Source organism: Mytilus edulis, chromosome 6 (genome assembly GCF_963676685.1).
Source record: "Mytilus edulis chromosome 6, xbMytEdul2.2, whole genome shotgun sequence".
NCBI classification, from domain to species: domain Eukaryota; kingdom Metazoa; phylum Mollusca; class Bivalvia; order Mytilida; family Mytilidae; genus Mytilus; species Mytilus edulis.
This window is the reverse complement of record NC_092349.1, coordinates 76,266,541-76,292,384: the sequence shown is the minus strand read 5'-3', so window position 1 is coordinate 76,292,384 and position 25,844 is coordinate 76,266,541. Positions and strand designations below refer to the sequence as shown.

The window sequence follows — 25,844 nt, the reverse complement described above, 5'->3', positions numbered from 1 at the left end:
TAAAAAAAAAAATATCCACGTCAGTCACTTAATTCGAGCCCAGCGACTGTAGAACTACCTTGATCTTTCTAAATCGGACAATGATTTTTATTTTAAGATAACAGGTTAATAAATTATTATCGGATTCGTGGAAGGTCCTGAATTCATGCGGAGTAGAATCTGCTCACCCATCCGGAACACCTGAGATCACCCCAGCTTTTTGTCTGTGTTTTTAATTGTTGCTCAGTTTCTAGTTTTATTATTTACATTCTCTAATGTTCCTAACCTTAACATAATCAATTGATACTATAAATATTACTATTGTTAAAAAAAGGACATTTTGATACCGTGTTACATTTACTTGTCTTTTCCTTCCTTTTTTTTATCGGAAGAAGGGATCGAGGAGTTCATAGGTGACATGTTAATTAAAAAAGTTGTCTCCTTTTAATAAGTAAAATGGGCACTTAAAACTCCCTTCTTTTATTTCGGTCTCTTCTGGTGTTTCTTTTCAGAAATTTTGTGCCAACTTTTTCCGTATTTAATGTATATAGTTTATTTGTCCGTTCCTTTTAAAAATAAACAAATACATGCTTCATTGACGGTATAATCACGGTTGGTGATTTTTACAGGAATAGGTAATTTATAAGCCGGTAACGATCACGTTTTTCCCGTGTTATTGTAACCCGAATAATTCAGACAGTCGTTTTATTCCGCTGGTCTAAGATTACTTGCAAGTAGGAGAGATCGGCCTAGTATGGGCTGGAAAGATTACTTTTTGTTGAATGAGTTTAAACTTGATTACTCCAAACCAAATGATTTTATCAAATTTCAGGTAAGATGTTTACTAGTATTTTACTATTCGAGACCGTTTGTTTGTCTTGATTTTTTTTTGGGGGGGAGGGGGTGCATGTCAGTATTTTGTGGAGAATAGTTCAGGTTCGTGTGGACCCAGCATTGACTTTCTTAAAAAAGTTTATTTATGTAGTTATTTGTTTAAACAAAAATAAACATGGACCAAATCAAGTACAACTTTTAGGGTGAACTCGACTTTAGTTGCTCAGCACGAGGTGTTTTGGAATTTACAGGTTGCTTAGAACATTTTGTAAACAATAAACGCTAGCACATCATAGAAAACCAAGTGAGTAATCTATGTTTCAAATTTTATAACAGAAATCTCTGTATTAAAGGCTTAAGGCATAGCATGCGATAGATAAATAGAATTCAAATACATTGTATGATTTAGAAAATTCATAACTTAACTGGATTTTGTCGTGCACTTTTTTTCGTCCCTGCAGAAGATTATAAAATTAACAAACAGTTGAGTTTACCTTGATCACGCCTGGTATGGTAAACCATCTAATCTCAACCAAATGGTTGAAACGGAAAAATATATTCTGGCACTTCCTGTTCAGCCATTTCTTGGTTAAATTGCTCCCGTTGATATATAAGTATTGACTGAAAAAGAGATCCAATTCAGACACCAATTCCTCAATCTGTGCAGCTTCAGTAATTCCCTATAAAATCAATCAGATTTTTCTCCAATAGTGGGATTCAGAAGCACTAGTATCCCGTGATTCAGAATCACTAGTATCTCATGATTCAGAAATACTAGTATCCCATGATTCAGAAACACTAGTATCTCACGATTCAGAAATATTTCATGATTCAGAATCACTAGTATCTCATGATTCAGAAAAAATATTATCCCATGTTCAGAAACATTAGTATCTCATGATTCAGAAATACTAGTATCCCATGATTCAAAAACACTAGTATCTCATGATTTAGAAACACTAGTATCTCACGATTCAAAAATACTAGTACCTAATGATTCAGAAACACTAGTATCCATGATTCAGAAACACTAGTATCCAATAATTCAGAAACACTAGTGTCCCACGATTCAGAATCAATAGTATCTCATGATTCAGAATCACTAGTATCTCATGATTCAGAAACACTAGTATCTCATGATTCAGAAACAGTAGTATCTCATAATTCAGAAACACTAGTATTCTATTAATCAGAATCACTAGTATCTCATGATTCAGAAACACTAGTATCCAATGATTCAGAATATCACTAGTATCCCATGATACAGTAACACTAGTATCTCAGGACTCAGAAACACTAGTATCTCATAATTTAGAAACATATGTATCCCATGATTCAGAAACACTGGTATCCCATGATTCAGAAACACTAGTATCCAATGATTCAGAAACACTAGAATCCCATGATTCAGAAACATTAGTATTTCATGATTCAGAATCACTAGTATCTCATGATTCAAAAATACTAGTATCCAATGATTCAGAAACACTAGTATCTCATGATTAAGAAATACTAGTATCCCATGATTCAGAAACACTAGTATCCAATGATTCAGAAGCACTAGTATACAATGATTCAGAAACACTAGTATCCCATGATTCAGAATCACTTGTATCTCATGATTCAGAAATACTAGTATCCCATGATTCAGAAACATTAGTATCTAACGATTCAGAAATACTAGTATCTCATGATTCAGAATAACTAGTATCCCATGATTCAGAATCACTAGTTTTCCATGATTCAGAAACACTAGTATGTCATGATTCAGAAACACTAGTATTCCATGATACATAAAAACACTAGTATCCCATGATAAAGAATCACTAGTCTCTCATGATTCAGAAATACTAGTATCTCACGATTCAAAAACACTAGTATCCCATGATGCAGAATCACTAGTATTCCATGATTCAGAAACACTAGTATCTCATGATTCAGAAACACTAGTATTCCATGACTCTGAAATACTAGTATCTCATGATTCAGAAACACTAGTATCCAATGATTCACAAGCACTAGTATCCAATGATTAAAAAACACTAGTATCCCATGATTCAGAATCACTAGTATCTCATGATTCAGAAACACTAGTATCTCATGATTCAGAAACATTAGTATCCCATGATACAAAAACACTAGTATCCAATGATTCAGAAACACTAGTATCCCATGATTCAGAAACACTAGTATCCCATGATTCAGATCACTAGTATCTCATGATTCAGAAACACTAGTATCCCATGATTCAGAAACACTAGTATCCAATGATTCAGAAACACTAATATCCCATGATTCAGAAACACTAGTATCACTAGTATCCCATGATTCAGAAACACTAGTATCTCATGATTCAGAAACACTAGTATCCCATGATTCTGAAATACTAGTATCTCATGATTCAGAAACATAAGTATCCCATGATTCAGAAACACTAGTATCCCATGATTCAGAATCACTAGTATCCAATGATTCAGAAACACTAGTATCCCATGATTCAGAATCACTAGTATCTCGTGATTCAGAAACACTAGTATCTCATGATTCAGAAACATTAGTATCTCATGATTAAGAAACACTAGTATCCCATGATTCAGAAACACTAGTATCTCATGATTCAGAAACACTAGTATCCCATGATTCAGAAACACTAGTATCCCATGATTCAGAAACACTAGTATCCCATGATTCAGAAACATTAGTATTTCATGATTCAGAAACACTAGTATCTCATGATTAAGAAACACTAGTATCCCATGATTCAGAAACTCTAGTATCCCATGATTCAGAAACACTAGTATCCCATGATTCAGAAACACTAGTATCCCATGATTCAGAAACATAAGTATCCCATGATTCAGAAACACTAGTATCCCATGATTCAGAAACACTAATATCCCATGATTCAGAAACACTAGTATCTCATGATTCAGAATCACTAGTATTCAAGAAAAGATCAAGTTGTATCAAATTAACAGACAGCTACTATTGTATGGTGCTTCCCTCAATCTGTGTTACCCTGCTCTGGAAGTATTTAAAAAAAACTTTCCAAGGTTTAGTATGAACAAATAGGATTGAAATCGTGTAAGGATAACATCAAAGACGTCTTAATTCTCTTAAGGTGGTACCCAACACTTTCACTAAAATTAATTTGGTTCGTTTAATTTTCATAAATTGTTTACAAAGTACTTACTTTGACCCTTTGAAAAAAATATAAAAATTTCAAAATATTTGAACCAAGCATTTTATCAGAAAAAATACACTGGTTATATAGCAGTTTGACAAACACTAATTTTGATCATTTTTTATAGAATGGGAGTAAAATGTCCCATCTGATCCAGTAATTGGATTGCGTGGTTACCTTGACAGGGTATACAAAACCGTTCAAAATTCCGTCTAAACCTTGCATTGAAGTTAGACTGTTTGCTCATTGTTGAGGGCCTCACTGCAACTTTGATATAAATAATAGAGAAGTATATATGGCGCGAACATTTATTCGTGAAAAGAAGATATTACTAGTAGTAATAAATGTCAATAAAACATCAACCGTACAACAAAACAAACAGATTTTAAGTGAGCAAAATACAGTCTTTTTATAATTGTCAAGTGTCTATTATACTGATGTATTCCAAGAACACCGACACTCCTAAACAGCAGGGTCTCAGACACGGGAATACAGTCTACTTTCAATTCACTCATTTGCCAAACCAAAAAAAGTATATTAACCTGGAAAATTTGTTTTTCTATAACTTTGAATATGCTGTTCTGCTGAAATAGAGTGTTCATTAAAAACAAATTTTATATCAGTACCGATTATCAGGTTGTCTGCATGTTGATATCGTAAAATATCAGCTGCGAGACATAATATGAAGCTTTTTGTCGAGTAAGCGCAGCGAACGAGATCAAAAAGCCTTCATATTATGTCGAGCAGCTGATATTTTACAATATGCCGATAACCTGATAATCGATTTATCGGGCTGTATTTGCGTCTTTTGGAAGTATTGTCTTAGTTTCACCAGCAACCTGGAAGTTGACTTGATAAGTTCGGGTCAAACTTATCAACGTCGGTTCAAACATTATGACGTCGCTGATATGTCCGGGTCAAAGTTATTAAGGCCAGGTCAACGTATTTGACGTCACAAAGCCGTGATATGGAATTTTATTAAGAGCTGAGCAGATTGATATAGACAGTTGGACGACCGATAATTATCATTATCATTATTTTTTCTCTCCCAGTGTGGTTACCACAAGCTTTATCTAGGTTGGCGTATATTTTGGGCGTTGTACCATTTAGTCTGGATTATTTTGACTGGAGTTTATAGTTACCAATGGGCTGGCGACGACCCTGCACAACAGGTGAAATGGTTTATATACGCTACAAACTGGACATACTTTGTCCTGACATTTTCTACCATCATTGACGCTATATGTGTTGTATACATTGCTGTCAAAAGAGATGATATATTTCTAGGTAAGTTTAATTTGCTGATAACTTGTTATGGCTGCTTTAATTATTTTTTTACTTTCAATTTGATTGTAAAAAGGAAGATGTGGTATGATTGCCAAATGAGACTACTATGCACAAGAGACCAAATGACACAGAAAGTACCAAAAATAGGTTTATATATATAAAAAAAGAAAACATATGGTATGATTGCCAATGAGACAACTCTCCACAAGAGACCAAAATGACACAGAAATTAACAACTATAATAACTATAGGTACCGTACGGTCTTAAACAATGAGCAAAGCCCATTCCGCATAGTCAGCTATAAAAGGTTTGCATCTTGTTGTATTGTATTATTAATAATGGTTGCTTCAGAATTCATTTGGTAAACAGTTAGTAAAAAGAATTTCCCCTTTTTTTCATACGCCCCCTTTAAAAAAAACTTGAATCCACCAAAATCAGCAGAAAGAATTTTGAGTAGAACATTATTAATGATATAAAATAAAAATTCTTTTATTCTCCATATTCTATTTCAGGTGCATGTTCTGACATGCCATGGTATCTGAAATTTGATTGGGTGTTTTTTAACGTTTCAAATTCGTTAAGTATCCTTGCTCCTATGGTGCGCTGGGGATTACTTTATTCAAGTAAGAAGTTCTATAGTTGATTTTCAATAGTCTCAACTTTTTTTAGTCAGCTTGAAATTTTCCTTTGTAACTTAAAATCTCATGTGGATCAATCAGGTTTTCACATGAACTTATTTTTCTTAATTTATCTTTTTTAATATAGATTTATTTAGACCGTTGGTTTTCCTAAATGCTTTTATACTATAAAAAACAATCGTAATTTTTGGGGACCTTTAGCTTTATAGCTTGCTGTTCGGTGTGAACCATGGCCAGGCTACGTGTTTCAGACCGTACTTTGACCTATAATGTTTTACTTTCACAAATTATTACGCATGGAGAGCTGTTTAGTACACTTTTGTATTTGTATTTTCAGGTTCCAGCACAACTACAGCAGTAGACATAGAAACACACGGATTAAATGCGGTGTACGTTTTAGTCAACTTATTCCTGACTGGAATCCCTGTACGTTTCTATCATCTTTTCCATTCGATGATATTGGGTACAGCGTATATTGTGTTCTCTGTTATATACAAGGTATTAGGAGGTACCAATACTCAGGAGAAACCCTATATCTATCCATCCTTTGACTGGAGCAACACTGGATACACTTCCGGTTTGTCACTGATAATTGTACTCATAGCGATTCCAATTTGTCATATCATCTTATTTCTTCTGTACCTTTTACGGATTTTTGTGAACAAAAAATGTTGTTGTCATACAGAGATTCAAAACGAAGCTACATCTGTTGACAATAAATCTTACAGCCCAGAACATTACTTGGAACTAAAAGACAAAAATGCAGTAGAAATAGAATATGCCGAATACGCCATTGGCGAATAAGAAATCATGCGAATGACTTTACACAGCTAGTTTGCACATGGTCATTACTAACATATTACAAGAGAATTTAGTACTTAACATTTCATAGAAGATCAATTAGGTCAGTATTATTCAATGCACGAGTTATGGATGAAATTATATTACAGTCGTCCAAAAAAAGGCTCAACATGTACAAATACATATAAATAATGCAACGAGCACACTGATGGCCAAGCAACTGGAAGAACGCAATCTCCGTGCTTATATAAATGTGTCGTTTTGATAATTTTGGTGTTTTTATAATTCTTTTTAATGTTTTTATTATTGTAAGCATATTGGAAACATTAAAAAAAATCACGGAGTTCTAGACCAATAAAATGAAGGTTTGGATGGGGTCCTCCATTTCTGTATTCTTTAATTGTATATTATTAAATTTAAACACTCCGTTCAATCTACTCCGGCTTTCTTGTTTTACCTCTTTTTCTATATTGTTTTTTTTTTTAACCTTTTTTCTGTAGATTTTGCCCATTGTTCTGCATTCTGTAAACCCCTTCCATACCCTAATGAAATTAGTCTTTCAAGTTAAGTTAAACCATCGGGAAGACAAGTACAAGTATTTCAAAAGGCGTCCCCGATTTATAACCATTTTGCATTGTTCTGTTATTCGTATATTATGCTTATGTTATAGAAAGCATGAATACTAGTTGGGTATTTATAATTAGATTTTTTTCATTGAGTATTTACAACAAATAAATTCCTAGGTCTAAACTGTTTACGCCTTCTACTTTGAAGATGAAATATGAATGTATGAATTATATTTTTTTATCCGAATTTTTAGGTTTTCTTACCAATGCATCGATTTTATCATTGCTTTATTTCTGTATCCAAATTCAATTAAGCGAGAAAACTACAACGGCCTGGTTTAAGTACAAAACAATAAAACAACATCCGGCGCTGAATTACAGGCACATTTATACAGAAACATGTTTGCAGCCTGGTTTTAAATCATCCCTTAACCTAGACGCCCTTGTAGAATTAGAAAAAGAGCAGGCTAATGCCTCTACAAGGCAGCACTCGCACCTGCAAAGTGGAAAGGAATTAATATAAGTTGCAATAAATTGTTTCCCAATCCACTATAAATAAATATGTTTAAACTAACCTAGGACGGTGGTATAACTGTTTGACAGAAGAACTGTCAACTAAATTGTTTATATTTATGTCCCTCTGTTTTTTGTGTGAAAAAGTCTTATTACTAATCGTACCACGTCTACTTATATAAAATACATACAGTAGCTTCTGAAGAAGAATGAAAAACATTCATTATATTTCAACTTCATATTCCGCTATATAGATTGGGCCAGAAGTGAACTACACTTTGCGACAAAATATATATGCTCCCTTTGTGAAGGTTTTATGTTTCATCATTCAAGAAGCACCTGCATATGGAATAAATATCTGCCAGGAAACTCGGATATTGCATTTTCCTTGATTTGGGTTTGTTGTTTAAAATAAAGGCAATCGCATCAAGACCTGTTGAAGGTCAATAGTTTACTTGAATTTATCGACGGGTGTCCTTTTTAATAAAGCAGGAATTTCTTTCAATTATTAAGATCAAAGAGTTTATTCCTGCAGTTACCGGTGACGTTTCGTGGTGACGTTCGTGCTGTAAAAATGTTAGTTTTCTGTGAAGTGTTTAAATGGTCTTTGACTTGTTGGTCTGATTCTTTTTTCCTATTTGTTTGTTGGGATTTTTTTTTTCGAAATCTGGTTTTTATCACCCCTTGATATATTGTCCCTTATTTTTCATGCATGTATAACTGAAGAAAACTGAAGCTGAACTTTGTGTGAAACATCGTTCATCAAAAGTAAGTATATATCGACAATGTCTCCTCATCGAAAATACTTTAAAAAATTTATACAAAATCGCTATACCAATTATAATCAAATTGAGAATGGAAATGGGGAATGTGTCAAAGAGACAACAACCCGACCATAGAACAGACAACAGCAGAAGGTCGCCAACAGGTCTTAAATGCCACGAGAAATTCCCGCACCCGGTGGCGTCCTTCAGTTGGCCCCTAAACAAATATACTAGTTCAGTGATTATGAACGCCATACTAAACTCCAAATTATACACAAGAAACTAAATTTAAAAGTAATACAAGAGTAACAAAGGCTAGAGAATCCCAACTTGGGACAGGCGCAAAAATGCGGCGGGGTTAAACATGTTAATAAGATCTCAACTACAGTGACTGTTACACACACTACAATTCAGTTCAAGAGAAGTCCCGAGTCTGATGTCCCTTGTTATTCCTTCTTAATAAGTCTATTTAAAGGTTTTTTTTAGCTTCTGAGGTGAATACTGGCATTTTTGTGCTTTATAAAGAATATTTCTATAAAAGATTGTATGTGAAATACCTGAACGTATAAAAAGTCTGCATGTTGAGCTTTATTTACGAAAGATGTCCTTGTACCGATGATGAAATTTTGTAAATGTGTTGACTAGTGTGTGATATCGAAAACCCTAGTGTAATATTTTTTCAGTAATATATAAATTTCTCTCGTTAATATCTAAAAAGTTGTTACATACACGAGCGAATCGTACATGTTGAGATATATAAACATCTGGAAAAGAACTGTCTATTTTAGTTTCAACAATAAATATCATTTCAACTAGACTATAGATGATAGCAAGTCTTCAATTAAGCAAAATTTATGCCTTAGGCTATTCATATTTTAGTATGCACAGGTGAATTGCATTGGATGAAAACAAAACTTAACGTCAAAAGAGATGACTTCAGCTTCCAATCTGAGAATTTCCTGGCATTTCTGTGTAGCAAAATTCCTGTCGGGATACGGAGTGTCCAATGATTTATCCCAAAGGATACGATTTTCTAGGACCTGTATTTCCTATCAAGATTTCCTGATAGTGGATTGTTGATCACAATTAAGCATATCAAATCAAGAGTTCCAAATGATGAAATTGAAATCGTCCCTTCGTAAATTTTACAGACGCCATTAAGAGTTGGTTGACTGTTATGGAATATCCGACTCACAGATGACAACGGATATGTTTTAATCGTAACAATAATCCCGTCCCTTTCCCAAATTCTCCGAGTGTGACATGGCGTATTAAACTAATCATGAACCGATTAAAATTCATTTTGTACTAACATGAGCAACACGCCAGATGCCACATGATGAACAGGATCTGCGTACCCTTCCTGAGCAGGGATACATGTTGCTTAGACTTTGGTTTTCTATGTTGTGTTCTGCGTATACTGTTGTTTGTTAGTCGTTTTCTATTAGTTATGACGTTGTCAGTTTTTTCCCCGACTCATGAGTTTGAATGTCCCGGCATTTGGTATCATTTGGCACTCTTTTAATACAAGTGAGAAGTTTAGCTGGCAATGAAACCAGGTTGAATCCACCATTTATTGAATTAGAAAAAGCCGCCTATATCAATTAAAAAATACGGTGGCACTTTATTCCCATTCGTTTGACATGTTTTAGCTTTTAATTTTGCCACTCGATATCCGGGACTTTCCTTTCCGAATTTTCCTTTGAGTATTTTTGTTATTTTACACTTTTTACAATGAAATTGTGTGTTATGAGTAAAATTGGAACCAATTGATTTTACAAGGCGACAAGTGTGGATTTGTACAAAATTTTAAACGAAAAACTACTTGCAAATTTATACTCATTTGGCCATTCAGCCTAACACAGCTGTTTATAAAATAATAGGGCCTCAATTCACGCATTGAATGATGAAATAACCAATGCTGACAGCTGACAATATTAAGCCGGGATTGGTTTTTTTTTCATAGAGAACAAATATAAAATAAGGACATATTTGTATGATTATTTACAAGCTGGTACACCAGTACTCAACAAACACATAACAACATGAAATCTATCCTGTTGAACTTACTTTAAATAAAGCTAATACTAACAATGACCACTGCCCTTTTCTCGATCTTGATATCTATATCACTAATGGAAAGCTGAATACTAAAATTTATGATAAAAGGGATGATTTTTCATTTCCTATCGTTAATTATCCGTTTTTAGATGGTGACGTTCCCTTGTCACCATCTTACGGTGTTTATATATCTCAACTTGTACGATTCGCTCGTGTATGTAACAATGTTTTAGATTTTAACGAGAGAAATTTATGTATTACTGAAAAATTATTACACCAGGGTTTTCGATATCACAAACTAGTCAAAACATTTACTAAATTTTATCATCGGTATAAAGACATCATTCGTAAATATAGCTCAACATGCAGACTTCTTATACGTTCAGGTATTTCACATCCAATTTTTTATGGAAATATTCTTTATATTCACTATGATCTGAATTATAGGCAACAAACTTATGAATATGAGCGATGTTAAGTCTTGAAATTTATTACGAATGTTGGTTGAAGGAATCGCATTTCATTATAATGACAAGGGTTTTTGAGATCAAGATATTAATCTGTTGAATTATTCATCTCATGAATATTCATTAGTAATTTGCATATTAATCTCAGTGTGTAAATTACAATTCTCAGTGTGTGTTTTTCAATTTATTTCATCTCAGTGTGTCTTTTTAAAATCTCAGTGTGTAATTTGGAATTCTCAGTGTGTGTTTTTTTATTTTTTTTAAATTTCGGTGTGTAATTTAGATTTCTCAGTGTGTTATCTTAGGTTTTAAATCTCAGTGTGTATTTTTTTCGAAAAAAAGGGTTTAAACGTAGTTTTGACGAGAACGGCTTGCCATAATTTTCCACACATTCATTCAGTTATCTAATTTTAATTTTTGTCCTTTGGCATGGCATTTTTGCAACAAAAATAACACCACCAAATTGGAAAAAATCTGGAAAGGGCTTTCAGATTTATATATGAAGACTATGTTAGTTCATATGATGAACTACTTTTACGAGCAAAGGTTCCATCACGGAAAATAAGATGTATGCGTAACATGGCTATTGGGTGTTTTAAAATTTTATATAAATTGTCACTACCATGCTTACATGATTTAGTTGTATTGAAAGACTGTAAATATAATTTTAGATATTCTAATATTGTAGATATACCTAGGGTACGAACATCAACGGTCCGTGTAACACTTATCAATTCAAAGTTTTAAAAAGTTTTGAAATTTTAGATTTTTGGAATTTTGATCAAAGTTTTAAAAAATCAAAATTTCAAATAGTGTAAAAGTTTTGAAATTTTGAAATTTTAACCAAATTATTAAAATATTAAAATTTTAAATATCGTTTTTAAATTTGATAATTTAGGAATTGGATCAAACTTTTAAAATACTAAACCTTACGTGCAATTTTGATTATTTCACTTTTTGAAAGTTTGATTTTTTAAGTTTTTGATTAAAATATCAAATATAGAAAAGGGGCAAAAAGAGGGGTACCTGTAAAAAGCGAAACGAAATAAAAGCGGAACGAAACGAAACAATATGAATTGAAAACATACTGATACTTAAAAGTTTATGTATGAAATAAAACCACAGACAGACAGTTGTAAGCGGTGAAAAATTGGATGACAAAATAAATATTTCTCAAAAGAAGAGAATTCATTTCAAAACCAGACGTAAGGCTCTGACATTGGCCATTTTACTTGATGGTTTTTCTAGCACCCATATTTAAGGAGAAACAGGAGTAACAGTAGAAATTGAAAAACTCGCAGTAGGTCAAATAGTATGGTTAGGTTGAGCATGTATATATATTTTCTACTGAACTCTAAGCAATAAAAAGGCTCAATACACGGTGTATTATCTCTTTTGATTTCATTTTTTTTTTCTGTTTTGCTCTACGACTAATTACTTTCTGCAATCATGTTGGCTAAAGAATATATCATTTCATGTACATTATGAAAGATCATCTTTAAAGTTTTAATCTATTCTTTGTAAGTTGTTGGCCCTAAATATTCAGCTTTGAGCGTTCAATAAGAAGGTCGATCAAGAAAAGCGCTTCGGTCGTAACTTTTAACGTTATGTTTTCATTTTTATCGGTTGTATGACGATCATAATTATATTGACTTGTATCAATGATTTTAGTTAATATTTTTTTGGTAATAGGAATACTGAATGCATGGTGTCCCAATTAAGGTTGTGCTAGTCTACAATGTGGGAGGTTTTTAATATTATATTATATCTTATTTACGCTGAAATTAAGAGTACTAAGATCAAATGTTAGTAGATTGAAGCCAAGATACCGTTACAAGGTATCTACAAAAACTCATCATAGAGATGGATACCAGGACTGGGTTGCACAAACGTCATTTAACTTTAAGTACTAGTTAAATATATTTTAAACCTCAATTAAAATTAAATGACCGTTATTTCTGTTGCACAAAGGTTTATTAGAGTTAAATAACGTTTAAATGTGACTTAACGTTACGTAAAGTTAAAAGTGGTAAGGGGGCACTTTTAAATTTTAAATAGGGAGTTTAAAATGGAGGAAATGCTGTTGTTTGGAAATATATTGCACGATCCAAAGCCACCCAGAAAATATAGAAAAAGGCTACTTACATTAATTTAGATGACCTCACAGACAAGGAGCTCCGAGCAAGGTACAGATTCGGGAGAAATTCTATCATAAGGATCACCGACATAGTGCGGAAGGACATCGAACATCCTACCCAGAGAAGTCAGTCTCTTAGTGCAGAGATGCAGGTAACCGAAACAAAATAACTTTGCATGCAGTGTGATATTTCTCAAAGTTTTAACACATTTCACTACGTAAAGAAGTATCCTACACATTTTACAGATTAGTGTAACAGAAATGTAATGTTCTTGGCATGACAATCCAAGGATATTTTCAAAAAGTCGTATCGTTTCACCCAAATCTTTGTTTGTTTTTCTTTTTTCCACACACAAATGAATGTATAAAGGGAAATAACTCCTATGGTATGGTAAATGAGGTTCCTTTTGGGATTTTTAAAAACAAATACCGTCAATCTACTTGTATAGTTTAATTGAACTGTCGGCGGCAGGGACGTTCCTTAACCACGATTCCCGTCCCTTCCATCATTACTCCGGGCACCTCAAACCCCGTTTCCTCGGACCTCTCCCTTTTTCAATTTGCCCGTTGAACATTTCGCTAATTCTCCATGCACCAATCCCGCCCCTTTACCCCGCTTCTCGACCTCTCCACCTACTTCCTCTACCCCCGTACCATCGCCCTCCCTACCCGACGCCTCCTATCTCAGACAATTATTATTTATCAGCCCCAAAATCTCTGACTATCTGAATTGACTATTGAAATGTTGCATTGATCGCTCGTTTAGTACTAGCTACTTAGTAGATCAGATTTGTTTCTCCTGGATAGTTTTATGAAAATTTTACATGATCCTCCCTTGCCTACCATACAAAAAAAGATATGAGGGCCACACATACACCCTCTCCTCCGTTTGGCAGTTAAAAAATTAACATGTAGACTTCATTTTTTAATTACTGTCTTCACTCTTGATGATGAAATTAAAAAAAAAACCAAACACAGGAGAAATTAATTATGTTAATTATTTATTATAAATATAATTTCAAAGGAAGTCCGCTAAATATTTCCCTTTTTTGTAAAATGTTGGTGGGGGGTTCAAATCCAAATACAATAACCGATGGGTATATGTGTAGGACTCTAAAGTGCGATGGTCACGCTAAAGTGCGACTGTCTACGCTAAAGTACGATGGTGTCTCACGCTAAAGTACGATGGTTGTTTGTTTGCTTAAGTGCGATGGCATATATATATAGGAAGATGTGGTGTGAGTGCCAATGAGACAACTCTCCATCCAAATAACAATTTATAAAAGTACACTATTAGTGGTCAATGTACGGCCTTCAACACGGAGCCTTTGCTCACACCGAACAAAAAGCTATAAAGGGCCCCAAAATTACTAGTGTAAAACCATTCAAACGGGAAAACCAACGGACTAATTTATATAAAAAACGAGAAACACGTATAAATTACATAAACAAACGACAACTACTGTACATCATATTCCTGACTTAGGACAAGTGCAAACATTTGCAGCGAGATTAAACGTTTTAATGGTATCCAAACCTTAATTCTCCCTTTTTCGGAAACAATAGCTTATCATCACAACATAGAAAAACACACGATAAATTATCAATTGGAAGGCTTAACTCAATCAAACAACGCAAATTAATACACTATGAAAGTGCGATGGAACAAAAGAGACAGGTTCAAGGTCACTAATGTTAAATACAAGTCTTTTTGCAAATAAAATTTTTAACAATTCGGGCGTATTGGATTGATTATTGGATGTCGTTCAGTGGCAAATATTTCTTGCATGTTGAGGACGAGGGGCGTATTGGATGTAGCTTGCCGTTTACAAAGCCTATTAATGTAAACACATCCCCTTAAAGTTGCCAGTTGCAAATACAAAATTCGGTTATTGTCGGAATAAATAAAATTTATTTGTACAAGCTTTAATTTAAATGCGAGAGAAAGGGGTTGTTGTTCGAGCTTTCCCCTATTTTTTTATGGCGAGTATTAACACATGTTATATTTTACTACAATGATGTACACACTGATGTTTTAACTAATGGACAATTTATGATTTACGCTTGAAAACGTGTACCTTTACTTTGCCGACATTTATACTCTTCAATAAAATCGACAATATTTTAACGTAAACGTAAACAATAATATGCATCTGTCGCTTCCATTATTTAATTCATTTTCAGGCATTTTCATTTTTGGTTTTTATAAACGACTGTTAACGTCATATATAATCCAACTACTTTTCGTACGTCTATACTTTCGCGTATGGAAACAACGGACTTTAGCGTGGACCCTCGGACTTTAGCGTGGACCATCGCACTTTAGCGTGACCATCGTACTATAGCGTCCCCATGGCATTTTAGAGTCCTACACATATATATATATATATATATATATATATATATATATCCTTTCATTAAAAAAGAATTAAATGTGTCTACAAACTGAGGTGTTATAGTTTGAGAATGTCTCCTAAATTGCCCCTCTAACACTCCTCATCATTGCCAATGCTTTGTTTGGGATGTAAATTGCATAATCTTGTTTTTTTTCGTTTCAACAGGTGCTTGTTGCCTTGAGGTTTTTTGCTTGTGGAGGTTTCCTGCAAGTTGTAGGTGATACCCTAGGTATAGATAAAACCAGGCAGAAGCTAGCGAACAATAGCTAGCGAACAATAAGCCAGCGAACAATAAGGCGATATATCGAGAAACCAAAAAAATGAATAAGACAGCAACGGCCGTTAAATCAAAAAATGTTTAAAAAGGCAGAAAATCAGTCCAAATATTGCAATTTAAACTCAAGCTTGAAATGGTTTTTATCCCATCCATTGATAAAACAAGTCACATCTCTTTTAAGGCTAATATTCAGTACCATAGTAAATCTGCATCTATCAACGGATTCTTTGTAGGTGTAGGGCCACCAATGTACCAAATCAATTTAGAACGTATGTAAAAGTAGTCCTACCCTGTAAATTATCGCACCTGTGATGTCATTGTTTAATTGAACTAACATACACATTTGAAGAAATGGGGGTTGCCCTATTCCAGGGCTCCTAGAGAAAAATAATGAGGGGTGTCACGGGGTATGACTATATAGGTCTTGTAGAGGAGAAACAGGCGCTTCTTTTGCGCAAGGTATCGAAGGGCGCTATGTTCAAAAATCTGAAACTAGAGCCCAAAATTTGTAAAAAAAAAAAAATAGGGGGGTCGACCTATTCCACGGCTCCTAGAGAAAAATAATGAGGGGTGTCACGGGGTATGACTATATAGGTCTTGTAGAGGAGAAACATGCGCTTCTTTTGCGCAAGGTATCGAAGGGCGCTATGTTCAAAAATCTGAAACTAGAGCCCAAAATTTGTAAAAAAATGGTCCAAAATAGGGGGGTCGACCTATTCCACGGCTCCTAGAGAAAAATAATGAGGGGTGTCACGGGGTATGACTATATAGGTCTTGTAGAGGAGAAACAGGCGCTTCTTTTGCGCAAGGTATCGAAGGGCGCTATGTTCAAAAATCTGAAACTAGAGCCCAAAATTTGTAAAAAAATGGTCCAAAATAGGGGGGTCGACCTATTCCACGGCTCCTAGAGAAAAATAATGAGGGGTGTCACGGGGTATGACTATATAGGTCTTGTAGAGGAGAAACATGCGCTTCTTTTGCGCAAGGTATCGAAGGGCGCTATGTTCAAAAATCTGAAACTAGAGCCCAAAATTTGTAAAAAAATGGTCCAAAATAGGGGGGTCGACCTATTCCACGGCTCCTAGAGAAAAATAATGAGGAGTGTCACGGGGTATGACTATATAGGTCTTGTAGAGGAGAAACAGGCGCTTCTTTTGCGCAAGGTATCGAAGGGCGCTATGTTCAAAAATCTGAAACTAGAGCCCAAAATTTGTAAAAAAATGGTCCAAAATAGGGGGGTCGACCTATTCCACGGCTCCTAGAGAAAAATAATGAGGAGTGTCACGGGGTATGACTTTATAGGTCTTGTAGAGGAGAAACAGGCGCTTCTTTTGCGCAAGGTATCGAAGGGCGCTATGTTCATAAATCTGAAACTAGAGCCCAAAATTTGTAAAAAAATGGTCCAAAATAGGGGGGTCGACCTATTCCACGGCTCCTAGAGAAAAATAATGAGGGGTGTCACGGGGTATGACTATATAGGTCTTGTAGAGGAGAAACATGCGCTTCTTTTGCGCAAGGTATCGAAGGGCGCTATGTTCAAAAATCTGAAACTAGAGCCCAAAATTTGTAAAAAAATGGTCCAAAATAGGGGGGTCGACCTATTCCACGGCTCCTAGAGAAAAATAATGAGGGGTGTCACGGGGTATGACTATATAGGTCTTGTAGAGGAGAAACAGGCGCTTCTTTTGCGCAAGGTATCGAAGGGCGCTATGTTCAAAAATCTGAAACTAGAGCCCAAAATTTGTAAAAAAATGGTCCAAAATAGGGGGGTCGACCTATTCCACGGCTCCTAGAGAAAAATAATGAGGGGTGTCACGGGGTATGACTATATAGGTCTAGTAGAGGAGAAACATGCGCTTCTTTTGCGCAAGGTATCGAAGGGCGCTATGTTCAAAAATCTGAAACTAGAGCCCAAAATTTGTAAAAAAATGGTCCAAAATAGGGGGGTCGACCTATTCCACGGCTCCTAGAGAAAAATAATGAGGGGTGTCACGGGGTATGACTATATAGGTCTTGTAGAGGAGAAACAGGCGCTTCTTTTGCGCAAGGTATCGAAGGGCGCTATGTTCAAAAATCTGAAACTAGAGCCCAAAATTTGTAAAAAAATGGTCCAAAATAGGGGGGTCGACCTATTCCACGGCTCCTAGAGAAAAATAATGAGGGGTGTCACGGGGTATGACTATATAGGTCTTGTAGAGGAGAAACAGGCGCTTCTGTTGCGCAAGTTATAGAAGGGCGCTATGTTCAAAAATCTGAAACTAGAGCCCAAAATTTGAAACAAATGGTCCAAAATAGGGTGGTCGACCTATTCCACGGCTCCTAGAGAAAAATAATGAGGGGTGTCACGGGGTATGACTTTATAGGTCTTGTAGAGGAGAAACATGCGCTTCTTTTGCGCAAGGTATCGAAGGGCGCTATGTTCACTAATCTGAAACTAGAGCCCAAAATTTGAAAAAAAATGGTCCAAAATAGGGGGGGTCGAATGAGTGGTGTCATGGGGTATGACTTTAATAAGTCATATAGAAGAGAAACAGGCGCATCTTTTGCGTAAGTATTTTAGTGGCGCTATGTTCGAAAATCTGAAACTTAATTGCTCAAAACTAGATATAAAGGATTAACAGATACAGTTAAGTCTGCCTCATATCTTAACTTTCATCTAGAAATTGACAATGAGGGTCGGTTGAAAAAATTTCCGACAAAAGAGATGATTTCAGCTTTCCAATTTTGAACTTTCCATTTCTATGTAGCAACATTCCAACAGCGCCTACATACTGAGTACATATCTCCAAATCGATACTATTGCCTAGGCTTGTATTTCCTATCATGATTTCCTTGAAAGAGTGTTGGTGATCACAACGAAGCTATTAAATCAAGAGTTCGAAAATATAAAGTAGAAATTATCCTATCGTAATGTTAACGGACGTCCCGAGTTGGTTGACAGTTATGGAATAACCGTTTCACAGATGAAATCGGATATGTTACTTACGTCGTAACTTCAACCCATTCCCCCATCAACAACGAATGTGACCTTCCGAATTAGACTATTAACGGGGTTTGTAATAACACTATCAACACGACGGGTGCCGCATGTGGAGCATATCTGCTTCCCCTTCCGAATCACCTGTGAGATCAATCAGATTTTTTGGTGGTGTTCGTGTTGGTTAGTCATTAGTTTTCTATGTTGTGTTCAAAGTTAAAGGGTGCATATCCGATGTATTTATCATTGTTTTCAGATCGTTGTCCGAAGGTTAAGTCTACATCATTAGATATATTTAAATGTAGATACTCCTGTTCACGATGTCTGAGGATAGCATGTTCAGCTGATTTGATAGGTTATGCATCTGCAAATCAGATGTTGGAGAAGCCAATGCATGTAGCGGTAAGATCGCAAAGAGGTCGTCATTCGTGTTGGTGGCCTGAGAAGCAGTTGTTTTCTCTGGACAAGCTACGAATGGTTGGAAGACTTGTTGAGTTCTTTACTCAACCTTGTTTGCTAAGTCTTTATTGTAAGTTACTAGACTTGATGGTGTGCTTTTATCCGGGACTTCTTGCAATTAAAGAGTTTCATGCTGTTTGGGATCGACAATTACTAGTATTACAAACATCATTTTATGTAAATTGTTTGTAAAAACTCCCTTAAACGTTTGAAAATGTTTTAGAAAACATCCCTAGGTGTTTGATAGCATTTGAAAAAAAAGAATCGATGCAACTGGCTGTCTCTGTTTCATGTCAAATGCTAAATATGTTTCGAAGCTTTTAAACACATACCCTACAATGTAGTTGGATATAAGTGAAGGTAATTTAAAGTTCGATTCTCTCTTAATCGGTTGCTGTGGTAGTCTGTAGATTTCTTGAACTCTACAGATCGGCCTACATGATGATATCATCACCAATGTTGATGTTGAAACTATCGCGGGAACATACCGTTTAAGTATTGTACTTTCTCATGATCGACGTCGTTTTGTCAGTGACGTCGCCTTTGGTGGAAATAAGTACTTGTAGATTTAATGTAATGGCTGTTGTTGTAGTACACATTGACTTAACTATCATCTATATGTATGGTGCCGTGACCGATGGATCTCGAAAAATTGAAATCATTCATATCGGGGAACAGGAGTGCTGTTACCAGATTATTCAGAAGATTAGATAAAGCAAAAGAGAATTCAAATTTCAATTAAATAGAAATCATTGCAACGCTTGCAAAACTGATGCAAAAACAAACATTGTTTGAGGACTCAAACGAACAAATTTTAAAGTTAACAGAACCGGAAAATGTGGAAAATGAGGTAATAGATTCAGTGACTATGGAAACGAAGATTCGACACATACGTAAGTTCATAAAAAATGTCCAAACCCCGCAGTCCAGTCATATTGAATCACATACAACAACCCACACTATTTTAATCCAGAAACTATAACGTTTGTTCCAACGCACAACATAGCCAACCCGAACAACGCATAGTCGTTTGAAAACCCATCTGTAAAACCCAGTTACACATTCAACATGCAGCAAAGTACGTTTTCGTCAGCTAGTAATCAGAGTCACCGCCTACCAAAACTTTCGCCTCCAACATTCTCAGGTAACATTTTAGAATGACAACCTTCTGGGACTCATATGAGTCGGCCGTACATCTTAACCTGTCACTTACAAATATACAAAAATTGAATTACTTGAAAGCACAGCTAGAAAATGAAGCCCTAGCATCAATAGCAGGTTTTGCACTCACAAATGTAAACTACGATGACGCCGTAATTTTTTTAAAGAGAGGTTCTGTCAACAAGACAAAATAATAAATGCATACATGTAGCCATTATTAGAAATCCCTTTGCTTAGAAATCAACTGACAAGCTTACAAAGTTTTTACGATAAAATGGAAGGTTACGTCAGGGGATTACAAGCTTTGGGTCAGACACAGGAAACATACGGCCCTCTACTTGTTCCCATTATCATGAACAAATTACCCGGGGAAGTCAGACACCATCTCGCATGAGAACACAGAACAAAACATGGCTATTACGGGACCTCCGTAAAAGCATATTAGATGAGATCAATATAATTGACGCAGGACAAGAGATGGAGTCGACATACGATTTGCCCGCAACACTGTCTTTCTTTTGCCGGAATATTACAAGAATATTGAGACTAGACCTTGCGCTTTCTGTCATGAAATACACGCACCTACTCATTGCAGTTAAATAACCGACGAAGAATCCCATATGATCATAGTAAAACGTGATAAGTTATGCTTTAACTGCGTTGGTAAACACAGAATAAATGAATGTTAATCTAAACACACATGAAAACATTGTAATAAGAAACACCATACAAGCTTGTGTAATGCACGTCCAACAAACAACATAAAACCAGCGAATGAGGTAAGCCATAGAAACGGGAATAGCAGCTCGTCAGGAATATGGCCATTGTTTTATTATAATTCTTTTCTGTGTGTGATACATTATAACGTTGTGTTTATGTTGTGTCGTTTGTTACCTCATATATTTGAGTGTGCATTCACATTACTATTAGACGTGTCACGGTACTTTTCTATCCAAAATTCATGTATTTAGTTTTGATGTTATATTTGTTATTCTCATTGAATTTTGTCTAATGCTTAGTTCGTTTCTCTGTGTGTTGCATTTTAATTATGTGTCGTTGTTCTCCTCTTACAATTAATGAGTTTCCCTCAGTTTTAGTTTGTAACTCGGATTTTTTTTCTATCGATCTACGAGTTTCGAACAGCGGTATACTACTGTTGACTTTATTTATTCAGCGCATATGAATTTTCGCGAAAAAGATAATCAGACCAGCAACCCGCCTAACGTTCACCTTGTAAATGACATTCATGATACGGAAGAAGATACTACCATTTTGTATTCTCAATCGATACTTTTGAAAACCGCCGTAGCTCAAGTAGGCTCGAATCATCACTTTATCGATACGAATATTCTTTTTGACGAAGGAGCTCAAAGATCGTTTTTGACGCAGAACTTTGCGAAAAACCTCAATTTATAGATAGAAGGAACAGAGGTAAAACATTTACCGACATTTGGAGGTGAAGAGAAAAACATGAGACACTTAGAAAAGATAACAATCTATCTGAAAACCGATGCAGAACACGTATTGCCAAAGTACTGATAGTTCCGATGATCGCCACGCCTCTACAGAATCACATACGTAATAATGATACACAGAACAGTTATTTGCGTGGTTTAAAGTTAGCGCACACGATGACACAGCAAGATTCATTCGAGATATCGTTGCTTGTAGGCGCAGATCACTACAGGGATATTGCAGAAGACCATATTCTACGGAGAAACGGTCCAAAAGAGGGACGAAAGATACCAAAGGGACAGTCAAACTCATAAATCTAAAACAAACTGACAACGGCATGGCTAAAAATAAAAAAGACAAACAGAAAAACAATAGTACACACGACACAACATAGAAAACTAAAGAATAAACAACACGAACCCCACCAAAAACTAGGGGTGATCTCAGGTGCTCCGGAAGGGTAAGCAGATCCTGCTCCACATGTGGCACCCGTCGTGTTGCTTAAGTGATTACAAATCCGGTAAATAGTCTAATTCGGTAGGTCATATTCATGAAAGGGAAGGGGATTGTAGTTACGACGTAAGGAACATATCCGATATCATTTGTGAAACGGTTATTCCATAACGGTCAACCAACTCGTGATGGCGTCCGTAAAATTTACGAAGGGATGATTTCAACTTCACCATTTGGAACTCTTGGTTTAACCGCCGTGAAATATCCAATATCGGATATTTGCTTTCGGGACATACAAACGGTAAGAAAACTCACACGTCGGAAACTAGCATGTTTAATGTTTTAATATCACACAAAGATGAATAAAACAATCTAGAGATATTTTGGAAATTAGAATCAATAGGTATAAATAGTAAGGAGTTAGATAAAGACGACGATGCCTATATTAAAGCATATCAAGACAGATCAATTGAGTTCAGAAAAAATAAACATTTCGCTTAGTAACCATGGAAACAGGATCATGATGAATTGCCTTCAAAAGCAGTCATGAAAAGAAGGACAGAAAACACCATTAAAAAGCATACTCTAAAATCTGATATATTAAAGAAGTATGGGAACATAATACAAGAACAGGAACGAACTGGGTTCATAGAGAGAGTGGATGAAACAGCTTACACTCAAGAAAAAAAACTATATTCCTCATCATCCAGTACAGAAGGAATCAAGCATTACGCCTATCAGAATTGTTAATGACTGCGCGCAGTTGTCGCCAGTTGCCTAATTCACCAAGTTGTATGGCTGCCTCTTTGATACGCCGTTGAAGCTAAATGACCTGACAAAAATTCTAATGAGATTTAGAGCCAACCCTGTCGTCATAACAACGGATATTGAAAAAGCCTTATTGCATGAAGGATTAAACGAGGATGACCCATACGCTACACGTTTCTTGTGGCTCAGTAACCCATCCGACCAAACACGTTATCTACAAACTTACAGGTTCATATCCGTTCTGTTCGGAGCGACTTGTTCGCCGTTTATCCTCAACGACACGATACTGAAGCATTTACAACATTACAACATTACAGCAGCTACATTTATGGAAAGATACTTTTACGTGGACAATATGTTGACAAGTTTACAGAACGAGGATGAGGCTAATACGTATTATAAGGAAGCGAGAGCAATGTTGAAGAAAGCCGGATTTAACCTATGAACAGTGAGAATGTACGCCATATATATATATATATATATGTATGTATAGCCAAGACCGAAAATGTACGGAAAAAAGATACGGACATGAACACAAAAGTGCTTGGTATGTTATGGAACAGCAAATCCGATGATCTGATGTACCAGAAATGTGAGATTCTTTTACGAGACATTGTAAGGGAGATTTTGAAACATTCTTCGAAAATATGTGAATCACTAGGAATATTGAGTCCGTTAATAATACGAGCAAAGACGCTCATACAGGATCTATGGAAAAGTAAACTTGATTGGGATGAACAAGTTCCGGAAAACTTGAAGGCTACTTGGATTAATGTTGCAAGCGACTTACAGAAAGGGACACAAATCGTATTTCCGAGATATAATTTTCCAGTAATTCTACTTCGGAACGACTTGAACTACACGAATTTTGCGATGCGAGTCTAAAAGCGTATGAAGCGACTGCATATCTGAACAACGGAAACGAAAAAACCTAACACTACAGCAACTAAAACTTATGGTCGCAGCTATCGGAACTAGACAATCGTCACATGTAAAATCAACTTTTGAATGTAAAAAAGTAGTTTTCTGGTCGGATAGCATATTATTACACTGGTTCAAATCGTCGAAACCGTTGAAACGATTTAAATGCGATTTGAGTGCGAGAAATTACAGAATCTACAAATCAATATGAATGGAGATATTGTCCAAAAGAATGCAATCCAACAGATCTCTTAACACGAAGAATTTACGCCGATCAATACATCAATAGCGTCATTTTGTAAAAAAGACCGAATTGGTTAACGAATCGGACAAAATGACCAGAAATAACTCCTACAAGTAAAACAGTATTGACAATTACAAGAAAAAACGACGACGAGGAGTTTAAAACAATGACGTTCATACTGGTTACTATGGTATTAGTAACATTATATTATTTCCGAACTTCCGATGATTGCATTGATGTCCTTGTATCGCTACAGAATGGTTGTTCAGCTTTCGATTAACTTACGAAGTTTTCGAATTACTAAGGAATCAATACCATTTAAGCCTCGGTCACACCTTACGCATGAACGGACGCCTAACGGATGAACATAAAAGTTGTCCGTTGACAAAATTGTTATCCGTTGGGAGTCCGTTGATGTACTGACCGAATAAAACGGACGTTTAACGAATGCATAACGGACTAACATCGGATATGCAACGTACGAGAAATGGAAACGTTCCGGACAGAACGGCTGTCGAACTAAAATGTAAATCTCATAAATATTCCAAATGATTCTGTGTAACTAACTGGTTTTGGTTTGCTCTTCAAAATGCCACCAAAGTGCAGTGTCTGGCCTGAATAAGAGCTTTTTCAATTGGCATTTATCCGTTTCAGATCCGTTCATCATCCGTTTTATCCGTTATACGTCCGATAGAAGTCCGTTTCTCATTCGTTCAATATCCGTTTTATCCGTTAAACGACCAGTATAAGTCCGTTGGTAAAGCCTCGGTCACACCTTACCGGATAGCTCGAACGGACGCCTAACGGATAACTTTTTTTTCAATCCGTTCATGTCCGTTAGACGTCCGTTCTTATCCGTTAGACGTCCTTCCATGTTCGTTAAGCTTACGTTTTATCCGTCGACGTCCGTTCTGTCCGGTGGAAAATTTTGAGCATGTTCAAAACTTTGAACGGACGTCCAACGGATAAAATGTCCGTTGAACGTCCGTTAGGCGTCCGTTTTGTACGGTATTCGTCCGTTTCGTTTCCGTTTTGAATCCGTTACGTGTCCGTTATACATCCGTTGGAGGTCTGGAAGATAAATTCACCAACGAACTTCTACCGGACGTGTAACGGATAAAACGGATGTTGAACGAATGAGAAACGGACTTCTACCGGACGTATAACGGATAAAACGGATGATGAACGGATCTGAAACGGATAAATGCCAATTGAAAATTTCGCGTCAGAAATGCCAATTATTGGTATGTCAGATTTCTTAAGGTTCATGAATTCATATTATTCATAATCGACCTTAGAGTAAGGGCGATTCTTCACAATCAAGCAGCTCTTATTCAGGTCAGACACTGACCTTTTGCGGTATTTTGAAGAATAAACCGAAACCAGTTACACCTAAACATTTTTATGCGATGTACATGTACTATTATTGTCGCCTTTAATTTTTCCGTATATAATGTTCATCCCTTTTATCCGGTACGCTTCTGTTAGGTGTCCGTTTTAT

At 35.8% G+C, this 25,844-nt stretch overlaps 1 protein-coding gene across 2 annotated transcripts; it reads left to right on the top strand.

Moving 5' to 3' along the window:
* The first annotated feature begins 638 nt into the window (after positions 1-638).
* Positions 639-7,477, top strand: LOC139528453 (protein rolling stone-like). 2 transcript variants are annotated; one of them, XM_071324431.1, is made up of 4 exons: positions 639-811; positions 5,050-5,284; positions 5,798-5,908; positions 6,261-7,477. In XM_071324431.1, the coding sequence occupies exons 1-4, from the start codon at positions 734-736 to the stop codon at positions 6,725-6,727; spliced, it is 891 nt and encodes a 296-aa protein (XP_071180532.1). In that variant the 5' UTR covers positions 639-733; the 3' UTR covers positions 6,728-7,477. The 2 variants fall into 2 exon arrangements, with proteins under 2 accessions (XP_071180532.1, XP_071180533.1); XM_071324432.1 differs by lacking the exon at positions 5,798-5,908.
* Positions 7,478-25,844: the final 18,367 nt, after the last annotated feature.